Here is a 26,049-nt window from a genome sequence, read left to right on the forward strand (position 1 = left end):
TTTGAACCCCTGTCCCACCCCAGTTATTGTCACCTTTGCAGCTGTGAGGGAAGCCCTGGGTCAGGGTCCCCAGCTCTGACTGAGGAAGCAGTTGCATTTGAAAGCTCCTCAGGCAGCAGCCTGACCCTCTGGATCAGGGATTTCCAGGGATGAAGCCCTTAAGGGATGCAGCACGAGCAGAACAGGTTGCAGCAAAATCTGGCCCTCCTCCCCAGCCTCCTGCTGGCATTATTGGGATTACCGGGATCGTTTTGGGCTGGTTTCTGTTCTTTTGAGAAGGGGCCTTGGCTGCCCAGGAGAGCAGGAAGCTGAGCAGCTCTCTCTGCTGGCCACAAGAAATTCCAGGCAGTGAGGAATGAACATTGGTGTGACAGGATGAATTTTCTCAGCCTCTAACTGCAGGCATTTACTGCAGGAGGTCCCAGTTTAACCACTCACTGCCTGGTTGGGCAGGAGCATCCATGACTCATCTGCTGGAGCATCACGCTGCTGGCAGGGAGCATCAGAGGGGCTTGTAGCAGCTCTTTTGGGAAGGACGTTTGAGTTTCTGGCACCCAAGATGTCAGGCACTCTGCAGCACAGTTAAAAATGACCTTCCTGGCTGAGGGGCTGGGCACCTGCCCCTCTAGGCATTGCACCCTTCCTCACCCCAGTTACCTCCCATTCTCCAGCTTCCACGCAAGGCGCGTCTGGGTAACACGCAATATCCCCAGTGCTCTTGTGCATGGTGCTTGGGGTCTGTCTGTCCCCCGTGAAGCCAGATGGAGGATGGACAGCCAGCCAGCCACTCACCTGGCCAGGGTAGCTCTGCAGGAACTTGATCTTCTCGTAGAGCTTGATGTTGTCAGCTCTCAGGTTGTCCAGCTCGCTCTGCAGTGCGTGCACCGTGTGCTGCATCATGCGGTTCTCCTGCGTGGGGGGAGCAAGGGGACCGTGAGCAGCAAGACCAGGGGCAGGACAGGAGCTAGCTGGGTGGGAGGCAGAAGGAGGGGGTGGTCTGGTACATCCAGCCAGGGCTCAGTTCCACCCCCCCCTTAGTCATTAAAATCCCCTCCCACTCCGGGTTTTGAATTAAAATTGCTCCCCAATTAAAATTGTCCCAGCCAAGGGGGCTTTGGGCTGAGGTCTGGCCCCCAGTGGAGGTGCAAAGCCAACCTGCTGGCTTTGAAGAGGTTATTTTGAGCTGCACTTGGATTTGTAGAGCTCTTAGGGTTCTACCCCAAGCCACATTCCCTCTGTGCTTTTATATGGCACCTCCAGAGGTGGTGCCAGTTGGCCAAGAACATCCTCAAGGTGACAGGGACTTGGACCTGCCCTTGAAATGAAGCTACACTGATGGGGAGGCCAAGGCTTTGGCCCTTCAAACAGCAGAACAGGTTTGTCTCTTGGTTGCTGTGGTGCTGCCCAAGTTGTGTTGATAATAAACTCCCTAAAGGTCATGAAAGCAGCTCCAGGCTGCAGGTTCTGCAGCCCCCTCCCCACCCAACATACCCCCTCCAGCTCCTGGTTCCTGGCTCGGAAACGTTCCCTCTGGCTGGAGATGATGGAGAGGAGCGAGTCCACCTGCCCCTCAGGGAATGAGGTGCCAGGAGATGGTGGGTGACCTGTGGACAAGGCTTGGCATGAGACACAACCCAGCAGAGACCCAGCACCCACCCCAAGGTCCCCCCGCCGACACTGCACAACCTTATGGGCACCCAGGTAGATAAACTGGGCAAAGCAATTACAGCATGGACTGGTTTTTATGGTTTGATTTGTTTTTCGTTTTTTTGGGACTTAGCCTGGGAATGGACAGGTTCACTCCTCAGGGACAACCAAGGCTGCCTTCCCACGGCTCCAACCCTCCCAGTCCCTGCAGCCTCTGCAGCAGCCACAGCCCTATGAAAAGCCCCAGTGACACACCCAGCTCCTCCCCCCACCTCCTTTTCTCTCCCCTTCCCCTCCTTGCAAAACAGTCGCCCCCATTTTGCACTTCCTCCTCTTTCAGCCACCCCAGCAAAGCAGGGGCTGCTCACCCTGTGCCATTGCCACCTTGCCGTGCCCAGGAGCCCCATTTTTGGGTGTCCCACATGGCTTGCCCCCCATGATGGGGCTCTGCAGGTGCCATCCCTCCCTGCTCTGCCTTCCCAGCAGCAGGAGACATCCACAGCCAAGGAGGAATCATGGCCCTGAGGCCGTGACTCAACCAGCTGCACAGAGGAGCTATTCATGGTGCAGGATGGGTGGCTGCAGGTTGTTTGGCTTGGTGGGACTGTTGCTCTGATATTGTTTATCGTGTGTTTTCAAAACGAAAATCAACAAAATAATAAAAATAAAAGGAAAGGAAGTGGGTTTTTCTTCCAGAGGAGCCAAGTGTCATTATTTGTTTGATTCATTTTCTCCTGCAGACCTCGGCACAGGAGCCAATGTAAAGGAAACGAGCAGCTCCCTGGCTCTGGAAGGGGTTTGGAGAGGGAGGAGCAGGAGTTAAAGCATGTTTGGTCCAGCCTGGCTTCACCAGCTCAGCAGAGAGCCTGGCCTGGCACGTGCCCCCTGCACCACCTCTCACCGTAGAACAGCGCCGTGGCCTCCTTGATGGGCTCAGGTATCTTCTCCAGGCTGGGAACGGCCGCACCCTGGGCAGCACAAGCAGAAGAGGTGAAACATTTCCCACCCACCTGAAGATGCCTGGTCAAAGCAAATCCCTCCCGGGAGCTGCTGCCTCCCCAGCACCCACAGCCTTGTGGGAAGCATTGCTGCCAAACATGGAACTCTGCAGGGATGACAGACTCATAGAATGTCTTGGGTTGGAAGGGACGTTTAAACATCATCTAGTCCAAGCCCCCTACAATAAGCAGGGACATCTCCAGTTAGACCAGGTGGCTCAGAGTCCCATCAAAGCTTGAAAGTCTCCAGGGATGGGGCCCCCACCACCTCTCTAGGCAACTTGTTCCAGTGATTGACCACTCGCATATTAAAGAACTTCTTCCTGAAGTCCAACCTAAATCTGCCCTTCTCTAGCTGGAAACCATCACCCCTTGTCCTATCATTACATGTCCTGTGAACAGCCCTTCCCCAGCCTTCTTAGAGGCTCCTTTCAGGCACTGGAAGGTCACCGTAAGGTCCCCCTGGAGCCTTCTCTTCTTCAGGCTGAACAGCCCCAACTCCCTGGTGTTCAACCCTCAAATCCCATCCTTTCCTGGGAAGGAGAAGGGCTGGACAGTCCCTGGATGATGCTGTAACCACCACCAACCCCACCATCCCATGGCACAGGCGCGATGCAACAACGCTCCACGGGGGGAGTTGTCAGAAAGAAAGAAAAGGGAGGGGGAAAATAAAAGAAGAAGAGGCAATAAAACAACTCCCCGCGCTCACTTGTTGGCCCCTCCACCAGTGGCCCTCAACCCCCGAGGGCAGTTGGAGCAGTCCCTGCCCGTGGGTCGGGGTTTATACCTCTGCGTCCGGGCGGTGCAGGGCGGACAAGGCCTGGATGGTGCTGAGGTCGTGCTCCAGCTTGGCAACGAGCTCCTTCTGGCCAGCCAGGGTGGACACGGCCTCCGTCAGCTGCATCTGCAGCTCCGCGCAGCGCACTGCAAAACAGAGCCGGGCCGTCACCCGGGGGGGGGGGGGACACGACCCCAAACCCCCCCATCTTGCCAAGGGGACAAGGAAAAGCTGAGAAACCCCCCCCACGTGAAGCACCAAAGCCAACTCGCAGGCAGCGTTTTCTCCCAGTTTCTTGGGGGGGGGGTAGCAGGAGAGACCAGAGCAGCATTCCCTGCTCCGGGCGAAGGGGAGCTGAGCCCACACACCCATCCCGGGCTCTGGTCTGCGCAGAAACGGCACCGTGGGGGTGGGCTCCAGGCAGCATCTCCCCAGCAATGGGGACAGGCACACACACAGGGCTGCCCTGGCGGGGTGGGAAACATCTCCCAGGAGGGGCTGAGGTGGCCCCAGGGCCACCGAGGTGCTGGGACAGGCTGTGCAGCCCCCAGCATCCCCGCCCGGCCGACTTCCAGCAGAGCAGCCCTCTTCCCAGTTGTCCCACCACATCCCCCCAGTAAAACCCACGCCCTAAACCGCAACAGGCGCTGGCTGGAATGCTCCAGGAGCAAGACCAAAGCCTTGACGTTCCCTCATCTAACCCCAGCCCAGATGTGAAGCAAAGGAGAGACACATCTGGGGCCAAAAGGCAGCTCCAGCCAGGGGCACAGGACCAGCACCGCGGGGCGAGCTCCCTGCTCCGCCTGCAAATCCATCCTGAAACGCAGGGTGTTGGCAAGCAGGGGCCCTGTCCTGCAGCAGGAATCTGCTTGTTTCACCTTCCTCCCCCATCGCCAGCAGCCCCTGGGCCCCTGCCTGGCTGGCAAACCTCTCAGCTCAAGGCTCAGACCCTGCGTTTCACGCTGCCAGCCCCCCCCCTGCTGCAGGGATGCAGGATACATCCCACTGCCTGCACTTCCAGGTGGGTGAAAGCTCAGATCCCAGCTGTTCCAGTCCCTCCCTGATAATTCCCGTTGTAATTATTCCCCTGAATTCCAGACAGCTGGAAGGCAAAAAAAGGAAATAGTAAAAAAAAAAAAAAATTAATAAAATCCTCATTTATCAGCAGCCAGGGAGGAAGAGCTGCCCAGGAGGGCTGGGGAGCCAGGGCTGCTGCCCCCACGGGGCCTCCTGCCCTCCCTAAGATCTTCACAGGAGGGGTGTGGAGCTCCATTCCAGCTCACCCAGTCCTGCTGGGATGGGAGCCACCCCGTGCACCCCAAATCTGCCTGCAGAGAAGGGTCCTTACACGGGGCTTGATGCTCTGCAGAGCCTGCCCGGGAGGGTTGGGTGGGGGTTCCAGTGAAGCCACCATCATCACCACCATCATCATCATTCTAGACTGGTCTGGGTTGGAAGGGACCTTAAAGATCACTCAGTCCCAACCCCCCTGCATGGGCAGGGACACCTCCCACCAGCCCAGGTTGCTCCCAGCCACGCTGAAGCCAACATTGCTCCCCCACCAAGGGACACTGGGTGCAAATTTTCTCCTCCCCGTTCCTAGGTTATTGGCGAGGAACCGAGGCTGCCTGCAGGGAAAAGGGAGGTGACACACGCTCCAGATGCAACGCAGGGATTTATTTCCACCACCCCTGCCTACCTGCGTTTTCCAGGCCCCAAAGCAAAGGAGCAGCTGCTCCCACTGGAGGTCAGTGTTTCCCAAGGAACAGGGAACCGCTGCCTGCTCCCCAAACATGGGTGGCCTGATGCAAAACTACCTGCATTAACAAGATCTGGAAAGAAGAAAACCTCTTCCCTACGGTTAATTATTTAATTGGCTGTCTCTTTAAATTGCATGCAAAGGTAATTGGGAAGCTATTCCCAGCCAAAGATGGGCTGTGGGGCCCAATCCTGGTTGTGCTCAGGGGCTGGTGCTGTGCTTGGGCTGCACCCATGCCAAGAGCAGAGCAGAAGGTTGGCCAAGGCAGGACATGCTCCCTGCCTCCCACCCTGCCCAAAAAAAACCTCTGCAGAACTGAGCTTTGGCATCCTGCTGAAGGAGATGCCAGCCCTTCAGCCCAGCTCTTGAGCTGCTCTCTGAAATGATCCTTTTTTTTTTTTTGCTTTTGAGTTACAGGGATGGATGTTTTCAGTCTGCCTAGAAGAAAGAAGGGTCACCAAAGAAACAGCTCCCAGCTTTGAAGAAAGCTTTGCCCTTCCTTCCCCAGGGATCCACCACCTCAGCATTGGCCAGTCTTCTGCAAACCATCCCTGAAAACACAGAAGGCTGGAACCATGTCTAACACTGAAGGCAACTAAAACACATGGAGCTTCGCTCTCATCTCTGCTTCAGGGTCTCTTCTCACAGTTGTTTTCTGGTGGTGTTGGTTTTGAGTTGGTTTTTTTTTAATAATAACAACTTTCTTTTTTTTTTTCCCAAGGGGCAGTGGCCACCCATGAGCTCATCACTTCTCTGCCAGCAACCCTTCACCTCCAGCAGCAGGTGGATGGCTCTCCCAGCACAGCAGGTCAGTTCCAGCATTGAGACTGAGCAAAAGAAACATCTGCCTTTGCCTTCTCTGAGCTGCTGTGCTGCAGAGCCCTCCCTCTGACCCCTCAGATGTGCAAATAAACTGCAGAAGACAGAGAGATGCTGCAGAAGATAACGGGACAAAGAAGGTGAAACCCTGGGGAAACTGGGATTTTAAACCATGTGCCTTTAGCCTCAAGCTCCATGATCCCTGACTTCTGAGGCAATGGACAACCCAGGCCTGTTGTTGCCATCACCTTAAGGAGAAGTGCAGTGAAGTGCCTGGCACAGGTAGGTCTGGTTTTTCCTTGTCAGCTCCAGCTGGTGCACAGAAACCAAGCAGTGAGACAAAAGTATTACTCAAAATGATCTTCTTCTTTCCTGGGAATCCTAGGGAAGCTGGCAGAGGAGATGGGAGCTGGACCAGGAGTTTGGCATGGGACTCCTGTGAGGTTCCTAGAGAGCTGGGCTGGGTGGGTGAACTCTCTTCGATCAGGGTTTTCTTAATTCAAATTCCCCCATGACACTGATCCTAAACCCTGAGCTTTCCTCTGGCCTGGATGGCCAGTAACACATTGGTCATTAAACAAAGTTTCTGCTCACAGGCTGCCAGGAGCTTGACAGAAACCACCTGCAACAAACTGGGGGTGAGGAGCAAGTCCCCAGAGTGGCCACCAAACTTTGGCAGCTGATGGTGGAACTTGGGCTACCACCTTAACACCACTGCTGGGCTCTCCTGGGCTTGAAGAGAAGCACCTTTCAGGACATCAATCAGCCACAAACCTCTTCCCACACACCCTGAATGACTGACCAAATCTTCCCACCTTTGCTGTAACACTGAGCATCTGGCCTGATGAAATGCCCAGCGTGACTGGGGAGGAGGGTCAGGCCCTCTGCAAGGAACCAACCACTCTGCAGAAGCCTGATCATCCATCAGGATGAAAAATACTGGCAAGGCTCTTGAAAAGCATCATATCCTGTCCAGAACTGAATGAGTGATTAGAAGGAGCTCAGAGAGGATGCTGTAAAGATGATGTCTGGCCTGGGCAGTCTAAATGTACCTCCAACCCACTGCCTGAGGAGCACAGGTGACACTGCCAAGAGACAAATGGTTCTGAAAAATATGTAAAATGTGGACAGGCTGTGCTGGGAGACACTGAGGTGTCCCAGGCAGAGGGGAAACAAAATAGTAAGAGATTTAGATGAATCTCACGCTTCCTTGTGGATAGCCCCATCAGTCCTGTGCTCCTCCAAAGCTGGAAATTAAAATCTTCTGGTGAATATCAAGGAAAAAAAAAAAGTCCCAGAGCCCTGGGCTCCACAGGGAACGTTGGCAGGGAGCTCTGAGCCCAGCAGATGTTGGGGCTCATTGGGAGCCCAGCACGGTGATGGAGCAGCAGCACCTCTGACTCCCAGAACAAGCCCCAGCAGTTGGACTCCCTTGGCAAATTGTCCAAAATAAACAGCATCTGTTTTCACAGATGGAGAAAATTAAGACATACTAGCAACTTAGTTTGAAGTTATAAGGCCAGACGTAAATAAATGAGAGGCAATCTTTCCATAAGATGGTGGCTTGATTACTGAGGATACAGACAGATGAATAAATCACCTTGGGGTGAGATGGGCTGTAACTTGCTACACATCCATGAGGCTGGAGTAGCTGCTCATGTGGATCCTCTGAGCCTGCAGGAAACAAGAGGTAAGTGGTATTGCTGAAGGGATCTGCAGGGTAGGAGCACACACATGAGCAGATACTGCAAATGAGCTGATGCTCTGCAAGTTCACACCCTGATTTGCCTTATGGTAACTTTTTAATCTCCCTTCATTACTGTCTGGCCTCTGTGGATTTACATAACTGTAAAAAAAAGAAAAAAGAATAAGAAAACAAGCAGAGAAGTGATGTGGCATGCTAGGAGCTTCCTTTGAAAAATCTAACCTCTCAGAAGTCAACTGAAGTGCATTGAAACCCACTACTTCAAAGGCTTTAAGACTGTTTTACTGACTGGAAGGAAGATGATGGGAAGATAACTAAATCTTGGAGTACCTTGACATGAAGGCTGAGAAACCCGGGCATGAAGCTGGAGCCTCACTCAACACAAACACTGGTGTTTGAGCACGCCAAGACAAGGAGCAGGAGCCAAAGGAAGAGGCAAGGAATCTGGGTCTGCCACAGGTCCTTCAATTTTTCCACCTCCTTCACCCTTCCCCATGTTGGGCCACTCTGGGTAATGCCCAGGTTGCTGTGGACAGTCACTTAGAAGTCACAATGGTTGTTCTTCCCCATGCAGAAAAAAAAGAGCTAAGGCTTTTTGGCATCTCTCTCCCATGAGCCTTTTCAAGCCAACAAAGTCTTACCTCTGGTTCTATCTACCTGAAGCCAGAGCTCCCAGGTTTATACATAAATTAAGGCTCAATTTCAGGCTCTTGAAATACTTGGCATTTAGCTTTTAAGGAAGTCTGAAAGAGACAGTGCTGCTCTTGCCCAAAGTGCTGCTCCCCTTCCAGGAGAATCAAAGGGAGATGAATTGACTCTGTGCTTTGTAGCTGAAGGGGTGAGTGGGATGCTCTCCATGTGCTGTAGGATGAGTCCTGGATGAACCAGGTCCAGAACTCTGTCCTCTTTTTGGCCTATGAAGATGCCAAGCAAGAAAGATCTGAGCCCAAATCCCTTTCGCAACAGGGAGGCTGTCAAAGGCCTTTCAGTGTTGTCCATCTCAATGGTCCTAGTTCTATCTTGACCTTTTCATAGAGTGGGACATCATTTCTGCATGGTCCAGAGCTGTGTGGGAGTCATTCCTTTTGTCTCAATTTTATGCAAAGCCTCTTCCCTGGGGCCCCCATTGCTGTGAGCTGTCAGTAGGCTGAGGAACAGGACAAGGCAGAAGGAAATGATTTAACATTTCTCCAAGGCATTGTCCTGCCTCTCAAACCTTGCAGAGCCCTCCGTGATCTCAGTCTGTTCAGAGGTAAAAGCTGAAGAGCAGGTTGTAGTGCAAAAGCCCAGCTGAGCCACCTCCTGAGGTCCAACTCACTTCACATAAAGCAATGAAGAAACATCACTGTCACCAGAAGGATGCATATTCTTCTAAGAATCTGCCTGGAGTGAATAAAAATATTGAAAATCAAGTGCTCCAGAGATTCCACCAACACTACAGAAGTCACACAAGAACTAGGCTTTTCAGATAATTCTAACAAATAGAAATATCCAGAGAGGGAGGAAAGGTCAGTCAGCTCCAAGTGCACCCAAGCAGCCAAAATACCTATTAGTCTGGGAATCATCTCAGCCTGCAACTTTGCTTGTGGGTAGCAATCAGGCTGTCCTTGTTTATCACCTCTGTACCTGCCACAAGTTTGTTCTCTGATCAAACCTTCTGTAAGCTTTCCAAAAAGGGTGAGAAAAGAAAGCAGATGATGAAAAGAAAGGAATGACATCTCTAAATGCCACCTGCAACTCCCAGCACAATCTACCACAGTTACCAGCCCTGGAAAAGCTCCAAGATGAAAATTATGAGGTTGTTCTGCAGATACAGAGGCTGTAGAAGACATCAAGAACCTCCAATGGCCTCCTTCAGGGATGTCTGCAGAAGATGTGCAGTCCTAGATGGCAAGGGCTGGGACTGGCACCAGTGAAGGCAGCAAAAAAACCCCAGCCCTTCTCATTTTTACTTTCATGTGCTGTCAAAAAGACAAGAAAAAACAGGGACAGTAGAAAGCAGATCACACCCAACACTCTGAGGACAAAATCTGAGACTGCCCAAGTGACAAAGGGGTTGGGAGCACAGGGGAGAGACCTCTCACCCTGGCTGCCATGCTTGTGAACATGCACCAGCACCCTTCTTTGAGTCCCTGCAGCCCTTCTCATCAGTGCCCTTAGCTCTGTGAAAGGGGCCTTGGGGGAAGAGCAAAGAGAGCTCCCAAACCCCACTGTGACACCTGCCCACTCTGCAGCAGCTGATTAGCCAGCTCCCCGAGTTCCCTTGCCAGTTGAGGAGGTGCAGGCAAGATTTCTGCTCCCTCCCCTCCTTTTCCTCCCCTTTCCTTTCACATTTTGAGGGCCTGCTGGGAGAGGGAAAGTTCGAACAATTTCTTCTTCCCGTTCCTCCTGGCCCAGCCACTCCAAAATAAACAGCCCCCAGCAAAGAAAGATGGTGCCACTTCATAAATTCTCCCTGTAAGGAGAGAGATTTCATAGGAGAAGGGATTATTTCCAAGGGTACTAAGATAATTACATGGGTAACTAGGAAGAGTTCAAGAAAACAGTTTGAATTTTCTTATCAGTTTCCCATAGCTTGGAGCAAAATGAAAATAAAATGCTCTGCTGTAATCAAATCATGCTTGCTGAAGCCCTCTGTTGGCAAGGAGACAATTTCTTCACCACTTCCATTAAAACAGAAATACTTAGAAGAAAATGATAGCATTTTGAATCAGTTAAGAGTGGGGCCCAGGAGCACGATGTCAGCTGCTCACAGGATGTTCTTACCTGGTAGGAACAAGGTGCCAGGTGAAAAAAATACCCCCCTTCCCACTGAGAGACAAACCAGCCCTGAGTGACTGTGGGGCAGGAGTGGGTCCATGGAGGAGCTCAGTGGGTGCTGACCTATTCCTGCACCCAAGGGTACAACAAACAAGGATTTCTCCCACTAACTCAGCCAGTGCCTGTAGTATTTCCCGTGGAAAACTCACCCTAGCTACAGCATCTCACTCCAGGACCAGCTATTTACCAGCTGGAACAGTGGGGAGATACAGCTGTACCCCAGTGCTGACTGGTCTATGGGAACAAAGAGCATCAACTTCTCCTTCTGAAAAGGAGATTTTCAGCTTCCTTTTGAAATGCTACCAATGAAGCTATCATGAATGATCCAACTATCTCCATGGAAGTCTGTAAGTATCTGCTCCTGACTTTTGAGATGCATCTTCCTGGTTCTGATTGCTACTCTAACTTCCCAAAAATACACTTTGGAGATCCAGGCTTGAGAGGGCAGCCTGGTTTTATCCTGGATCTACACACTTCAGAGCTACAAGGAACCCTCTCCAGCTTCTTCTGTACCAGCTCTGTGCTTTCACAATGATAATGCATTTTTTGCTTATCATTGTGAGTGTGACTTGAGGAGCTCCGTGCTGATACCACCATACCTGAAGAAAAGGGCAGGTTATAAATACACAAATTAACCAACTTGAGTCATAGCACTTCAGAGGTGTGGATGTTTACAGAATCACAGCATCATTCTGGTTGGAAAAGGTCGTGAAGATCATCGGGTCTCATGTCGGACCATAACAAAGGATCAGGCTCAAAATGAGGAGGGTTAAATTACACAAGATAACACCAGTTACAGCAACCAACAGTTTAACCAGCCATTAAATAGCAGGAGGGGAAAAAAAAAAAAAAAAAGAGTTGAAACCAGAACCTTTCTATTACATGGAACAACTTGTCACAGACATTTCAAAAGCAGAAAACTCACATTTATAAAGAAATGAAGGCATGAAATAGCATTTTCAATACATTTTGAAGAGCATCCCACCCACTCCTGCAGGACTAATGAAAGCTAAAAGTTGGCCAGGACACAAAGACTGACTTGGGTGAAGCTCTGCACTGCACCAGGGGCTGGAGCTTGGCACCAGCTGGATGGATCCTGGCCAGGGCTGGAAGGGAAGGAGCAGGCTGGGAAAGCCTAACCTGACTCCCAGCTCTCCAGGATAGCCAGCCAGACTTTCTGGGACAAAACTACAGCAAACTTCCAGCCTGGCCCTCCAAAATTCCTTGTGCCACGCTGAGCACACCCTTATCGAAAGGCAACTCAGGCTACAGGGAGGCACACAACACACCAGCTTACAGCCTGGTAGGAAAAAGGTGCAAGATACATCCTGCAGGAGATGACAGAAAGGCAGGTCCCCAAAATAACCTCCAATTCACAATTTAAAAAACCAGACATGAGCACACCAGGTAAAACAGCAGCACAGAGGCAAGCACACACATACACACACAAGCTCTACCTAAACCCCAGAGTATTCAAGCTAGGGCTTTATTTTACTAGCTTTAAAATATAATTCCATTGATGGATTACAACATCTCTTTCTTACCAAACTTCAAATTCTAGACTCTGTAAATACTGAGTATATTTATAGGAACATCATCTCATAAGGCACTAGAAGAGGAAATGATATAATGTATGTGCAAAAATTAACACTGAGTAAAAATACCTGGGAAAATTCTTTTACGTTTTCATTTCTGAATGTGAAGTGTTTCTGACCTCAGGCAATGTCTGAAATGGTTTTTTTTTCATAATTATCTATTGTTATGGTGCTCAGAACAATCCCCTGTGCAGTCTCAGACCCAAAATACATCTTTTCTGCCCATGAAGCCAGGTGTCCACCTCCCACTGACTGCAGCAGGAACCGTCACACTCGACTGCACTGAAAAAAGGATACAGTTTGGGAATCTAACACTTCAGTATTTAAAGGATTGCAAACATTCCCCCCCTGCTTCTCCCTCCCAACAAAATTGATACACAACAAGGAAATTTCCCTCCCCTGGACAAACATGAATACCCCACCAAACCCAGCCCCTTCACTCCCCTGGACATCACTGGGCCAGTCAGAAATGTAAATGTTTGCTGCTTGGACTCAGGTCTCACCTTAATAAAGACAACCCACACCGAGTTGTGTTTGTATAAAAGATATTTACTTCAATTATCACACCTAGGGTGCTAGTGAATAATAATAATAATAATACATCGTGTGAGTTTCATACAGTGATATTGCTTCTCCATATCATATAGGGACCGTTGTACAGTGCTGAGAACAAACATTATATGGCTAACCAAACAAAGACAGAAGAAACAATGCCATTCTGCTGACGGAGGGAGCACTGCCCTGCTACTGCCAGCCATATAAACTCTTAACTTTTTTATGTTTAAACAAATACCAAGAAAGAAAATGTTACAAAAAGATGAGTCACAGCAACACAATGTGGGCTTCTCAAAGCTACTTGTACAAAAAAAAAAACAAAACACAACAACAACAAAACCCCCCCAAAAAAACAACAACAAAAAATGGACACTTTTTTTTTTTTTTTGGTCGATTGGGTCTTTGTGAGGATTTTTCTTTTTTTGCCTTTTTTTTTTTTTTTGTCGTTTTGCTTTTAAATCTGTGATTGTGAATATAACAAACAAGCTCTAAAAACATCTAAGACTTAGTGCGTTACAGAAAAAAAAAAAATAAAATACAAAATACTGCTAAAAATGTAAGACACCACAATACACTGGGGTAAAAACTGAGCTTATCATTTAAACAAAACAAAAAAAAAAGTTCTCAGGAAAAAGTCCACCACTTTCTGTTTGAGTTCATCTTGTGCTGTGTTAGTAGTCGGGGCATTTCAAAGGTCTGCCCATTATCATGGCAAGTAGTTATTGCACAAATGCAAAGAGTTAATTTTTTTTTTTAATTAAAAAAGAAAAAAACAATAATAAAATGAAAAGGGATACGAGGGAAACTATTCCAACAAAACCAAACACACAAACAAGAATATCACCCCCTCCCCCCTCAGCCAGCCTCCATCTGCTTTGGAATTAAGGTCCGAATTTGTACGTTCTCGCAGCGTTTCCAGCGAGTGGGTCACGTTTGGATAAGGGAATGGTAGGAAATGCTTTTCAGCACAGAAATGCATAGAGTATTCTGAGAGGAACAACCTTTTTTGTTTCACAGAGGGCTTTTTCTCTTTTTTTTTTTTTAAAAAAAAAAAATGATTCTTTTTTTCCTTCCGGCCTGTGCCAGAAGGAAAGAACCTCGCGTGGGAAATTCATCTGATGGTTTTTAGTGGGACACCCTCGAAAGGCAAAGTGCAAATTTGCTTCCAAATCCACAGAAGTGGTGATGTGCCCTGTAACTAGCTCAGCACCTTCCACCTTTGTCCCCTGTCGGGTTTTACTGGGGGAAGACTGGTTCTGAGCTGACCGGAGGCCCTTGGCATCATCCCTGGTGCAGACACCCTTCCCTGCCCAGAGCAGGGGCCATTTCTAGCTCAAAGATTTTCAATTGGGCTTTTACAGCTTTTCTCTCACATGCTCATAAAGGGTTACCTAGCCAGGGAAAGCCTGTCTGAACGTGTTTCCACACTGCAAGAAAACCAAACAGCTCCTCCGTGTCACGGATCAATTCACAACGTGTATTTCCTTGTTTCTTTTTTCCTTTGTTTGTTTGGTTTTTTTCCTTGACCAACGCTGAACGAGAAGAGAATCAGCTCTGAATTTAGAAATTCAAACATATGCCAACAAAGATGAACATCACAGGAAACCAGTCTCTCATTTTAAATTAACACTCTTGAGTAAACTGCAATGTACTTTGACAAAGGGGCACTGAATCTTCATGAAATTCTCAGTAGAGGCTCTAGGAGGCTCAGGGTATTTTCTCTCTCTGTATATTTTAAGTCTCTTCCCTCACAACAACTGAGGCTGCTTATTCTCAGTCCTAAATTATTTTACAACTATTTAAATAATATTATTTATTAGGCTTTTAGATAAAAATACTTTTTTTTTTTTTTTTTTCTCCTTAAAAAAAGAAAATAATGATTGCTCTAGAAAACACAACAGGGGCACAATGATATGGATACTATGACGAGCCAACACCGCCAGGACAGCCCACACTTGGTCTCCAACGGCCCCTCAGGGGATATGTATACTCCTGTTGTGTTTATATCAAACAAAAACAAACCTCACAAAAAAAAAAAAAAAAAGAGAACCTGTTAAAATTAATCTCATAAATAGGAAATATTAGATTGTTTTCCTAATTACAAACCACCTTTCTATCTTTCACCTTATGATGCTGTAGAGAGAGCAAGCTTGAGAACTAACATACAAGCGGCGGTTAAGGGCTGAGGGTGCTGGTGGGTGGAAGCCTGTTCTTCACAAAGCCAAATTGAGACTGGAATGACTTTACAGTGCTTCCACATCCCGAGACAATGCAGCTCTGGGCATGGAAATGAAGACAGAATATATGACTGATGGCACAGAAGGACACGGTACCAGTTAGCAATGGCTGAAGTCCACGAGTGTTTGGTGAACGCTGACAGATCTACGAGTACAACGGGTGAGACTGAGCCTCACCAGCATCAGCAGTGCTGGGCAACGCTGGACTTTCCCACCCAAGACCCCGCCGTGCTGCTGGGGCCAACCCAGAGGGATGCCTAATTTCTATTTTATTTTTTTTCCCCAGGAACCTGAATTCTCCTAAACTAGAGCTCACGCTCACCCGCATCTGGCAGCTGGGACACGAACCTCCGAACGCAGAACGAGGATTTCTATTGCACAAAGGTTTCATGCACAGTGTTTGAAGTGCTCGTTGGCCAAAGGGCAACTCCCGGAGGGCCACTGAAATGCTCCTCCACCAGGGCTTTCCTCCCCCCACCCAAAGGAAAACGTGAATGCTGCAGTCGAGATCACTGTGCTTTAGATTATTCTCCACAAAGAGATTAGGAAATAAGGCACATAGCTTCCCAAGTATAGAAAGTCTGCTTAAATAGTAAATTTTAGTGAAGTAGTAAAAAGCTAAAAACTCAACGGGAAGTGCAGTAACACACAAAGGATTTTGATGCCATGCCTACTCAATGAAAATAAAATCATCTCAAGCTAAAGTCTTTCCCCCACAGCAAGAAAATGACCCATGATCTCCATCTCTCTAGAGGAGGCGAGAAGGAAATGGAAGCCCTAATCAAGGCAAAAGAAAGTAGGATACAGATGTGACCTTGTTTATTCCCCACACGCCTCCTTTATGAACTAGATGCTCAAATACTCCCTGTAGATCCTGTACTAGCATCCAGAGGTAACTAGGTACTTTGGAAACACTTTTAAAGCTAGTAATAATTTACCCACATATAAATAATACACCAAAATAGCACTAAGGGCCTAATGGGAGTGAACAAAAGCCAGAGAAGTCTGATTGAAAGACTGATTGTAGGAAACAGTATTTGTAGTTACTCGGAGATAAGATTGTACTTCAGAGCCAGTCAAGTGCCAAGTTTTATTTCTTCTCTTGAAAACAGATGCTTGCATTCTGAGAGGAACTGCAGAACAGAGAATGTCTATCTCTAAGAAGAATTTCTGCCTTCTAAGAATACTTGAATTTTCATCTTAGGGAGAGCAAGAATGAACCACGTGCTTTAATTTGATACTTGGCTTAATTTACTGATCAGCTGCTTTTGTGATTGTTTCAAATACAATGCAAATGTCTTTACTGTTGACCTTCCAGCTGCACACAGATATAGCAGAATATATTTTATATGTTGAAATATCTGGCCTATTAACTTCCTGCACCTATATTGCAGCAAAACCTACAGACCAACTGTCACGGGATGAGTTTTGAGCCTTCCTTTCAAACTTCTTGGCTTTTGCACATCTCAGACCCTTGGAATTATTTTTATGTATTCTGAACATGATCTTCCCCCTCCTCATTAGCTAAACCTGCATATCTCAAGCAATCTGATCTCTCAGCTGGTTAATCCCCTCGTTACAACAGGGAATTGATCTGACAAGTGGGAAAACTGCATCCTCTGCACATGAAAATATATATTGGTTTGAGCCCTCACTCACCTACACCCCAAATTATTTAATGAATTTGGTTGCAGCAATTCCATTAAGACCAAGCACATATACAGAGGGGCTCTTCCCTACTGGAATCGTGTACACAGACACAATTAACAACTCCTAATTACCCCCGAGGACAGAAGAGGATAACGCCACTCAACGCCGTTATTCTTGCTACCAACACAGAGGTCGTGCTGTTATGAACATTACCCCAGAATTACACAGTAACTATGCAAAAAGCAGGTTTGGCACCACCACAGCAGGAAATTCCTGGCATGACTCTCCACTCCAAGGATCTTTGGATGAAGACTGTACCATGCAGAACAAACACCTCTAAAATTTAAACAAAAAGTCAAAGACACGACGTCATGGGGACTTCAGGCACCTACTTGTGCTGTCTCCTGCACTGTTTTGTTATGGTTAGGATTTCAGTCATTCTCTGCACTTGGTTGTTCCAAAATATAAAGAAACTGAAATGATACCATGAAACCAACAGTTTTAATAAGAAGAAATCTACAGAACTGTGGCAAAAATCTACTGATAACAGTGGAAAGCGAGCTTGACAAATGGCAGCAATTGTCCTTTGTAGAACAGTTGGGCAAGGAAAACATAATCATCTTATTAATTTTTTAAAAGGAGGCATTTCCTTTTCATGCACTTTAGTGCCAGAAGAGGTTTGTGAACAGCAATAAAAATAAAGCCCAGGAATCAGATAATTATTTTTTTTTTCCCACTCACAAAACAGCTGCAGAAACACAGACTTTGGGTTTGAGACAGAGTGTCCAGGTTTTGGGAAAAGCAGGTCTGACACCTCCACCAGTCCTTGGCTGTACCAGAGGACATTGGTGAGGAGGAAAAAGTTCAATGGATTACTTTGTTCAGCTGGAAAATGACCTTACAACTACTAATTTGTATTAAATATGCCACTGTATCACTTGGCTGGGGGGGAAATCATCCCTGAGGAGAGAGATGGCACCACATACCTATTTTTAAGGCTTTTTGAAAACTTAAGTGCACAGGCCTAACACTAACCTTCTCCAAAAGGATAGATTTCACCTCAGAGCATAAAACCTTTTCATCCTTGCATATTAATAGGGTAGGGTATAGTACATGACCTGGTCATGTAGGATAAATAATCCCTAGGCATAGCACAAAGGGCTTTTCTTGCTATAAACTTCATTATTAACTACATTTTATACATTGCATGGTCAATATATCCCATAAAAGAGATGGGGAGGAAAGAACAAATTGGTGAAATAATATTTCTACATTTTAAGAGCTCAAATACATATGTGAAGGACACAGGGACAACCAAGTCACTTTTCAAGCTAAGAAGGTTGAGCCAGAAAAGAAATCCAGATCTCATGCTTTCCATGCCAGTGATTCTCCTTGCAATTTAAAGCCATCTGGGCAAGATTTTAAACCGCTGGGGAAAAAATATAATAATAGTGTTTTGTTTGTACAGAATTTTTAAGTTCTCTATTTAAAAAAAAAAAAAAAGTTGATTGTATATGCAACACAAAGGAAGAAAACGTTGATGTTCAAACAGTGGAGCAACACAAAGTGCAAGGGGAAAGCAGGAGGCCAAGACAGGAGTGAACTGACAACTGCTTTGCAGCTCTTTTGTCTGGGTGAGTTAAATTTAGGAATTTGAGACTATAAGCAGCTTGTTTCATCAGAGCCAAAATTGCTACTCACTGATGGGAGAGACTTGATTTGGTTTTAGTGAACAGGAAATCTGGCCCCCACCCAAGAACCAGCTTTTCCTCCTCTCCTGCAATGTTTCTGAGAAGTCTTCAAGAAACACTCCCAGCTCAGCCCCAGAGAGGGGCTCTAAGACAGAAAATATCCAGGGACATGTGCACTGGGTGAAGAAGAAAGAAGAGGCTGTTTAAGAAACTCACTTGTTAGAAAGAGACACAAATGAAGCAAAATTAGTGCCCTCCACCTGCATGTCACCATTTTACTTTCAAATTGCCAAGATTACTGATCTCCTTGCAACCTTGCTAAAGGCACTGCCCAGGTTACTGCAACATTTCAGTTTAAACAAACTCTTTTGGATTTAAGTGCAAAGAAGTGTCCAAAACCAAGTACTTTTTTGTGTATTCTTGTAATTTATACATGATCAAAATGTTTTGGGTTGTTTTTTTTTGTTTGTTTCTATGCTTCCAACCTGCCCTGCTTTTTTTTTCTTTTTTGCCAGGAGCATTTTTATTTCAGATGAGCTTTAGGAATACTTGAAATTAATAATTTTAAGATGGAAAATGACAGACTTCAGACCACAGCTGCACTAGTGGGGACTGCAATCACTGTTCAGCATTTCCCATTATTTATTACATTATTTTGTCAGATTTCCCTCAATCCTATTTTATGTGAATTTCCCAGCTTTGTAGTTTGATTTACAGCCAGAATGATCCATTTCTCTAACTTCCTATTTCTCCCATGAAAGGATTGAAAAACAGCAACTTTAAAGTAATTGGATTAGAGAACACTGCATAGAATTCTGTTGTGTTCATGAACCCCCTTCTCTACACCATTCCCATATGAAAAAGTTACCTAAAAATAACACAAAGATCTTTCATCTAATGAGAAAGGCACATTTTTCTTTTTCTTTTTAACTGTAAGATGGATCTTTCCTATTACAGCAGGAGTTGATTACTAAAGGACTCACTAATTCATGATATGGGCAGAGTGCACGGATACAGGCTCCTTTAAAGAGTGGCTCTAATTTTATAGGCATTTTACAGACAGATAAATAAAAGGGTCAAGTTTTATGGCATCAACAGCAATTGCAATCAAATGCATTTCTGCCAATAATGCAATTCTGCTGTCTGAAATCTGTATCCTCAAAAATGGAAGTGTGTCAACAATCATATTTCACGACCCCTCTGCCAAGGGATACTCTTCTCTTGCTTTTAGCAAACAAAGTGTGACACTTTTTTCCTTCCCTCCCCATCCAGAGAGAAAACCTGACAATTTTAACTGCAGTGTAAAGGTATTTCTGTTAAGATAGCCCGGGCCCTTCATCCACAGCTTTAATAGGAGTCTGGAACTGGAAACAGAGAGAGAAAAAGCAAAAAGCTTTTGAAGAACCTCAGGAAAATAAAAAGATTCTGGCACTATGGATTTTCTGAAAACAACCTGTGCTTTTATCCATCAGGAAAAGAAATGCTACCAGTGACTGCCCCTTGAGACAAGCCCCACCTCACACATGCCTAAATCATGCCTCTTCCCTCCCCAAGAAATCAGTGACCCAAGAGGGTAAAAGCCACTGTGCTACTCTTTGGCATTTCTTTTCCAACTTTTTCTCCTTTTCTTTTAATTAAGTTAGTAAAAAAGAAGTGACTTCAACGCACGTTTTACCAAAAGCATCACTTGCAAATGCTGCCCTTGATCAGAAATATAGCTAAAATCTTTCGGCATTGCTCAAGTTCAGCCTCTAAACCAGGGAGGTCTCTGCCAGTTTGGAAAGCCAGTAGGTAACTCATCTCCAAGAAGAGACTCTCAGCAGTAGTTCAAGCTAATCCATTTTACTTTCCAGTGAAACAGAAAAGCAGCTGTGACCTTGGCTAACAATCAGGACCAAAGAGCTGGAAACATCACTTCAACTCTACGAGCTTGATCTGAGGTTGTTCATCTGCCTGTGCCCTTAAACAAGGTGGTCACTAAGGAACCCAAAGTGACTCCTGGCAGGACAGCCCGGGTCACCCCAACAGCATCTCAGCAGGCTAAACCACATTCAACACAGATCATTAAATATGAAACAACAGGAGCTAAGCCATTAATAAAGTGCCAAAAATATAGGAAATACCGACAGCATTTTATTTGATTATAACAGATACCAATGACAACTCTTGGCAGGATGGAGGCGACTTCTGACTTATAAATGCTGTCTTTATCCAGCAGAATTACATGATTCAGATGTAATAATGGAGCTTAGAATTAACAGTTAGTGTTATAAAAGAAAGAGTTCCTCTAGGGCAAGCTACAGATATGCTTTTAAAAAAATCATTACAGCATTCAAAACTGGGCAGATGCTAGAGAATCCTAAAGAACTGGTGGAAACCTGATGAGCAAAACCAAACCAAACAAACCAACAAAAAAGATATCAGTTTCAAGGCACTTACGTATTGCTTATTAAGAAGAGAGATTGACCTTAAGTGCTGCATTTGTGTTCAACCTGTGAATACAGTTCTGCTGTCATACAATGCAGCAAGAGCTCTCAGTAAGCATCATGGAATGCAATCATATAGACACAGGCACAAGAACAGTTTGGGGAAGATTAATTTAAAAAATAAATCATCAAACAGAAAAAAACCTCACTATGGAGAAAGTGAAGAGTAACCACTTGACTGCATCAAGCACCTGGATCTCACATCAGCAGACAAGGACAGCAGAAACAGATTGGCAAGTGTCTTGCCTAGAATTCATTAAAAAAAAAGCCAACAACCCAACCTGAACCAAACAACAACAAAGAAAAAAAAAAAAAAGAACATAATAAAATATCTGTGTCTTCTAGTCAGAAGTTTTGCTTCTTGGCTGAAGACACATCTTGTTATGACTTGTATTAAGGTATGTGTATTTCTACCAGGACGTGCGTTTATCGACGGAGCTGCGCTTGGCAAGTCAAACCAGGACACTGTGCAGATCCAGAGAGGAAACACTTTGCTTCACCACTTCATCACCCTCACTGGCTGATCCCAGGGACTATCTGCCCTCCAGAGAAGAAGCCAAAACCGCTTCCAGCACCTACTGGTGTCTGTTGGTACAAATGTCTCCTCAGCTCACCACAGAAAGGGGCAGTTGCTCTCTCTGTTTCTCAATTTTAGTTTTGCATCACAAGTCCCCAATTACCCAAGGAGGTATCCTGAAACAGCTAGCAGTAAAAATAGGAAATATATCCCTGCCTTTCAGCCTCCTAGAGCCTTCTTTTCTTAATCATGAACAGGATTGATTTTAGTGTACTGACTCTTAATTTGTGAAAACTTGCGCTAAGTGCTGCTGTTGCATGTTAAGAGACTGTAAATGAAATACATAAGTTCTAAAACATCATGCAAGAAATGTGGTTTCACATCTTACAGTCAAAAATCCTACTAATGAATTAATACAAGCACACTGAGGTGTAATATTGGGAACATACCTTTAAAGTCGGAACTCCTCTCCCCATCCCTCCCTCCCCCAAAATCAGAAAAGTAATATTAATTAAACTTAAGAAGTAATGAATGCACCATTAAAGTGTCATCAAAAAGATGCTGACCTAAGACAAAAGTTCAATGATACACAATACGGTCAAAAAGTCTTCAATCAATAATATACAGTATGACAACTACATCTTGTAAATTATACCCAATACTGCCGGCAGTCTATCCCTCTAAAGAATATTTGCCCCCTTTCATCCCTTCCTAACAATCAGATAATAAAATACAGCACCTATAAATAAGCAAAAAAAAAAAAAAATTATATATATATATATTTATATATATATATATATTCCGAAATCATCTATTGTTAGTTTTTAAAGATATGGCAATAAAGGAGTCTAAATTAGCAAACTTGTAGAAGCCATAACTGATAAAACAGCTTATTGAAAAAAGGTGGCAGTAATGCACTCTATGTGTGCACAAGTACGTAAGAAAATACACAGACGTATAAAATTGCACGCACACACTCACCCACACACATCCTTCCACACACCTCTATGCTCACGCATATACATATAGACAACAGGAGGAGTTAGAGACAAGTTAGAATTGGATTTGTACTTTGATCAGCCCTAACCTGTGCATAAAATAATGGCAAAAGGCTGTATTTCTGCAGGGCAGAATGGTCTAGGCTGGGACTCGAGAGCATGAATGTTTTGGTTTGGAGTTTGGGTTATTTCCCCTCCTGGTAAGAGCCCGTCTGGTCATTGCCATGTACTCTTTATCCACACAAAAAATAAGCTTCCCACAACTAAAACGTATTTAAAATCAGTGCTTGTGGTGGGAAGAGAGTCAGTAAATGGCCACCAACAGCAGGAAAAGGTCTCTATCTGAGGCAGCTCCAGTCCCCTCTTAGTGGTGTGTGACAGCGATCGGACAGGTGAACTACACTTCCATCGATCCCAGGGAAGCTGAACACTTCAGGTTATGGAACATGTCCCCGAAGTTGCAGGCTGAAATGTTACTGGCCAACGTTTGTTGAGTGATCTGACTTTACTGAAAAGGAAATTCTCTACACTAGGAACCAAGTGAAATGATCAAGTACATGCTGTTTCTAAGTTGTCTCCTAAACCCCCTAGATATGAGGTCTGATCAGCGTGCTCTGTGGTTAGAGGTTAAAAAGCAGATTATAAAATACCTAGATTCAGATTTAATTTTTTTTGTCCTGATTTGGCCTAAAATGGAGTGTATTAAACAAATTCTGGTCTGCAAAAGACCAGAATCAGTTAAAGCTATGAAACAATGTGCACTACGTGTCAATATTCTATTTCACTTACAAGAAAACACTAAGTCAGCTACCACAAATTAAGATATTTTCCTGATGTGACTTTTTTTTTTTTTGTTTCGTTAAAAAATATGTGGAGTAAATGTGTTTTTTTTTTTTTCTTTTTAATTCAAAGTTTCAAACAACAAGATTCTTTTCTTTTCTTGAAAATATGTAGGAATCCAAACTAGTGTGTTTAGAGTCGGTTGACTGTGCAATCTCTTAGTGGCAACTGAACAGCTACAAAAAACTTTCTTTTTTTTTTTTCTTTTTTTTTTTGAAAAATCTCCCCTTTTTTTTTTTTCCTGGTTTAAGAAGATAATAGTGTATTATCGCTCTGTAGCCATTAGATGGCAGATAAAAAGCCCCCTTTTCATATGTGGGTTTGATTTTTTTTTTTCTCTCTCTCTTTCTTCTTTTTTTTTTTTTTTACTGTTTTTATTTTTTTTTTCCTTTTTTTTTTTTTTTTCCTTTTTCTTTTTTTAAAGCCCACACCAAAGAGGAGGGCACAAGGCAAAGCTGTACGAGTTATTCCAGAAATTGTGGAAATCACTTTTAGGGCAATAATAAAAACACTTCAGGGTACAAAAAAGCTTGACTACACATTTCAGTTTTCTTCCTCGAAAACACAAACATAAAATTGGGCTTAACGCTCCTTTTTGTTTTCTATATGCACCTTGGCCTATGGCGTTTTTGCCCTGTGGCCCGCAGGGCGGTTAAGTGCGCAACACAATTAAAACCAGTAGAGGTCCAGTTTCGCTTCCCAGCTCTCCAGAGTTGGGCTGAGTTTTAATCTCAAAACTCCCACTCGACGGCCTCTTCCCGACTCGCGGCCTTCTCCAAACGGTGGATGATGTTGTTCAAGTTGGCCGCTTTCTTTTTCCTCAAGGAGCTGTCTCGCGTGTTCCTGGAGCTGGCCGCCTCGGAGAAGCCAAACAAGCTCTGGAGAGAGTTGGCTTTCTGCGAGCCTGCGGCCGGCGTCGAGCTTGTACTTGGCACACTGGAGATTTTCTCTGAACTTTCTTTTGACTTGTAGGAGCTCTCCCCTGTAAGGACTGAGGTGGAGGCAGCTGAGGTAGAGGCATCCCCTTCCGTGGCAGAGTTTGGCAGTGTCTCCAGAGCTTCTCCCGGGCGCTGCGACGCCGGGGGAGAGCTCTGGCGCGGTGCTCTCAGCCTGCCCTCGTCGTCGGTGTCTTCCAGGTTCTCCGCCTGGAACGGCTCCGCTTTCTCCGCAGACCTGGCTCCCCGCGGTGCCTCTTCCCCCGCTTCCGAAGCCGACTCCGCTGACCCTCCCTGAGACTTTGTGGTTGCATTGCTGAACTCATCCGCCTCCGGGCCGCTGGCCTTTCCTTCAGCTGGGCCCTCCGCGTCCACGCCGTCGCAGCTGTCTCCCTCGGAGCTGTGAGCCGCCCTGCTGCTTCTGGCAGAAGGAGAGTCGCTCGACCCAGCCTGGCTCTGGCTCCCAGCTTGGATCTCCTCGATGAACAGCTCCCGGCGGATGCGAGACCTAGGAGAGAGGGGAGAGGGCAGATGAGTCTGCTGGGGGTCACCCGGAGCCCCCCTGCTCTGCCAGATACACCCTGCAAAACACCCTCTCGCGTAAGACGCCGTTTTGCCTGGGTGATGGGGCAGCTGCGCCAAGCCGGGGCAGGAAGTGCTCACACCCTCACACCCTCACACCCACAGGGCTGAAAAGGCCTTTGGAAGAAGACAAAATATCGTCAAGATGCTCTTAATTTCCTTTTCCCTGGCCAGACGCCCGCCGCACAGCCTGCTGAGCCAGAAGGGATACAGGCTGCGAAGCCCAGGGTGCCCTGGGCTTCCTCCACAGAGTGGTTGGGAGGTCAGGCCATCGCAACCAGGACTTTGAGCAGATGAACCATTTCTGGTCACTTCTGCGGTGCTCAGCGTTGAGACTGACCCCTCTGACTTCAACCAGGATCCTGTGTATGTACCCGTACGTCTGACACTGATGACTGCCCCTCTTAGTCACTGCAGCAGGCATTACGGAATAAAGCGAAAATGTAAGTTTTATGTAGATAATAGATTTGTACTAAAATGATCAGTGAAAGGCAATGACAGATCGCCTTCCCTTTTTTTTTTTTTCGAGTTTAAATTAAGTAACACTCATAATTGCATGCTCAATTTTTTCAGCATTGGAGGTGGTTTAAGGGACGGAGATTAAAGGCTCTGCTCTCTTCCATTCCCACTAAAAATCTGACATGAGCAAGGTGAAACTTCAGGATCCACTTGGTCAGAAGAGGGATGATTTAAAACTATGAATCTATTTCTAGTAGATCCATAAGAAAACGGCTTGTAAATACAAAACAATTCCTATTTCAACTAGAAATGAGCCACAACTTGTATAAACAAAAACCAAACGAGGAAAGAATCTGGACAAAACCCTTGGCGTTCTCCTGGACACCAAGGAGAAATGGAGATGAAACAAAGACTGTTGTTCTGAAACAGCTCTGACTTTTGACAGGTAGTCTTTCCATGAGCTAGTCTGACTTCTGCCTCATCTTTTATTTAAAAAATCAATTTCAGAACACGAATAGTGAGAAGGCAAGCAGTGCATTTCAAGGGAATTAAGGCACTCCATGTGTGGTTAAAATTGCCTAGTGTGCCCCATTGTGCCTCCTATGACTTGAAGTGTGCAATAATAGCCCAAACACACTCTTTGCCACTTAACTTGGTCCTTCCTCCCTCTTCCTTCTCTGTTTAGGAGCTCTCAACATCTCCACAAGTGTGAAACAGATTATGAAAACCTCAGGGTCTAGGGGCAACTTCTCTGAACTGCTCTGTCTTGAGGTGTCCCTGCTCATAGCAGGGAGGTCAGAACTAGATGATCTTTAAGGACCCTTCCAACCTTAACCATTCTATGATTCTATGAGTAGGAGAGGTTATAACCACTGTTCAGGTCTTACTTTGCATCCAAGAGGGAACCTCAGTGACCTGTGATCAGGGACAAGGCACAGGGAGACTTCAGCAAAACTTTATCTTTCAGAGTGAAGGTAA

General features: G+C 46.0%; 1 protein-coding gene across 10 annotated transcripts in view; it reads right to left on the reverse strand.

Annotated features, from left to right (window-relative positions):
• CUX1 (cut like homeobox 1) overlaps nt 1-26,049 on the reverse strand; it is a 278,864-nt gene that overhangs the window by 10,015 nt on the left and 242,800 nt on the right. For 8 of the 10 annotated variants that reach the window (XM_051635428.1, XM_051635437.1, XM_051635430.1 and 5 more), the window contains one exon: nt 12,650-24,538. In XM_051635428.1, coding sequence (XP_051491388.1) covers nt 23,827-24,538 — 712 coding nt within the window. In that variant the 3' untranslated portion in view covers nt 12,650-23,826. Of the gene's footprint in view, nt 1-792; nt 910-1,491; nt 1,605-2,548; nt 2,616-3,432; nt 3,570-12,649; nt 24,539-26,049 lie in introns of those variants that run through there. The other 2 variants (XM_051635435.1, XM_051635434.1) reach the window with 1 other exon arrangement.

The sequence above is a fragment of the Apus apus genome, chromosome 18 (assembly GCF_020740795.1).
Source record: "Apus apus isolate bApuApu2 chromosome 18, bApuApu2.pri.cur, whole genome shotgun sequence".
Classification (NCBI taxonomy): Eukaryota; Metazoa; Chordata; class Aves; order Apodiformes; family Apodidae; genus Apus; species Apus apus.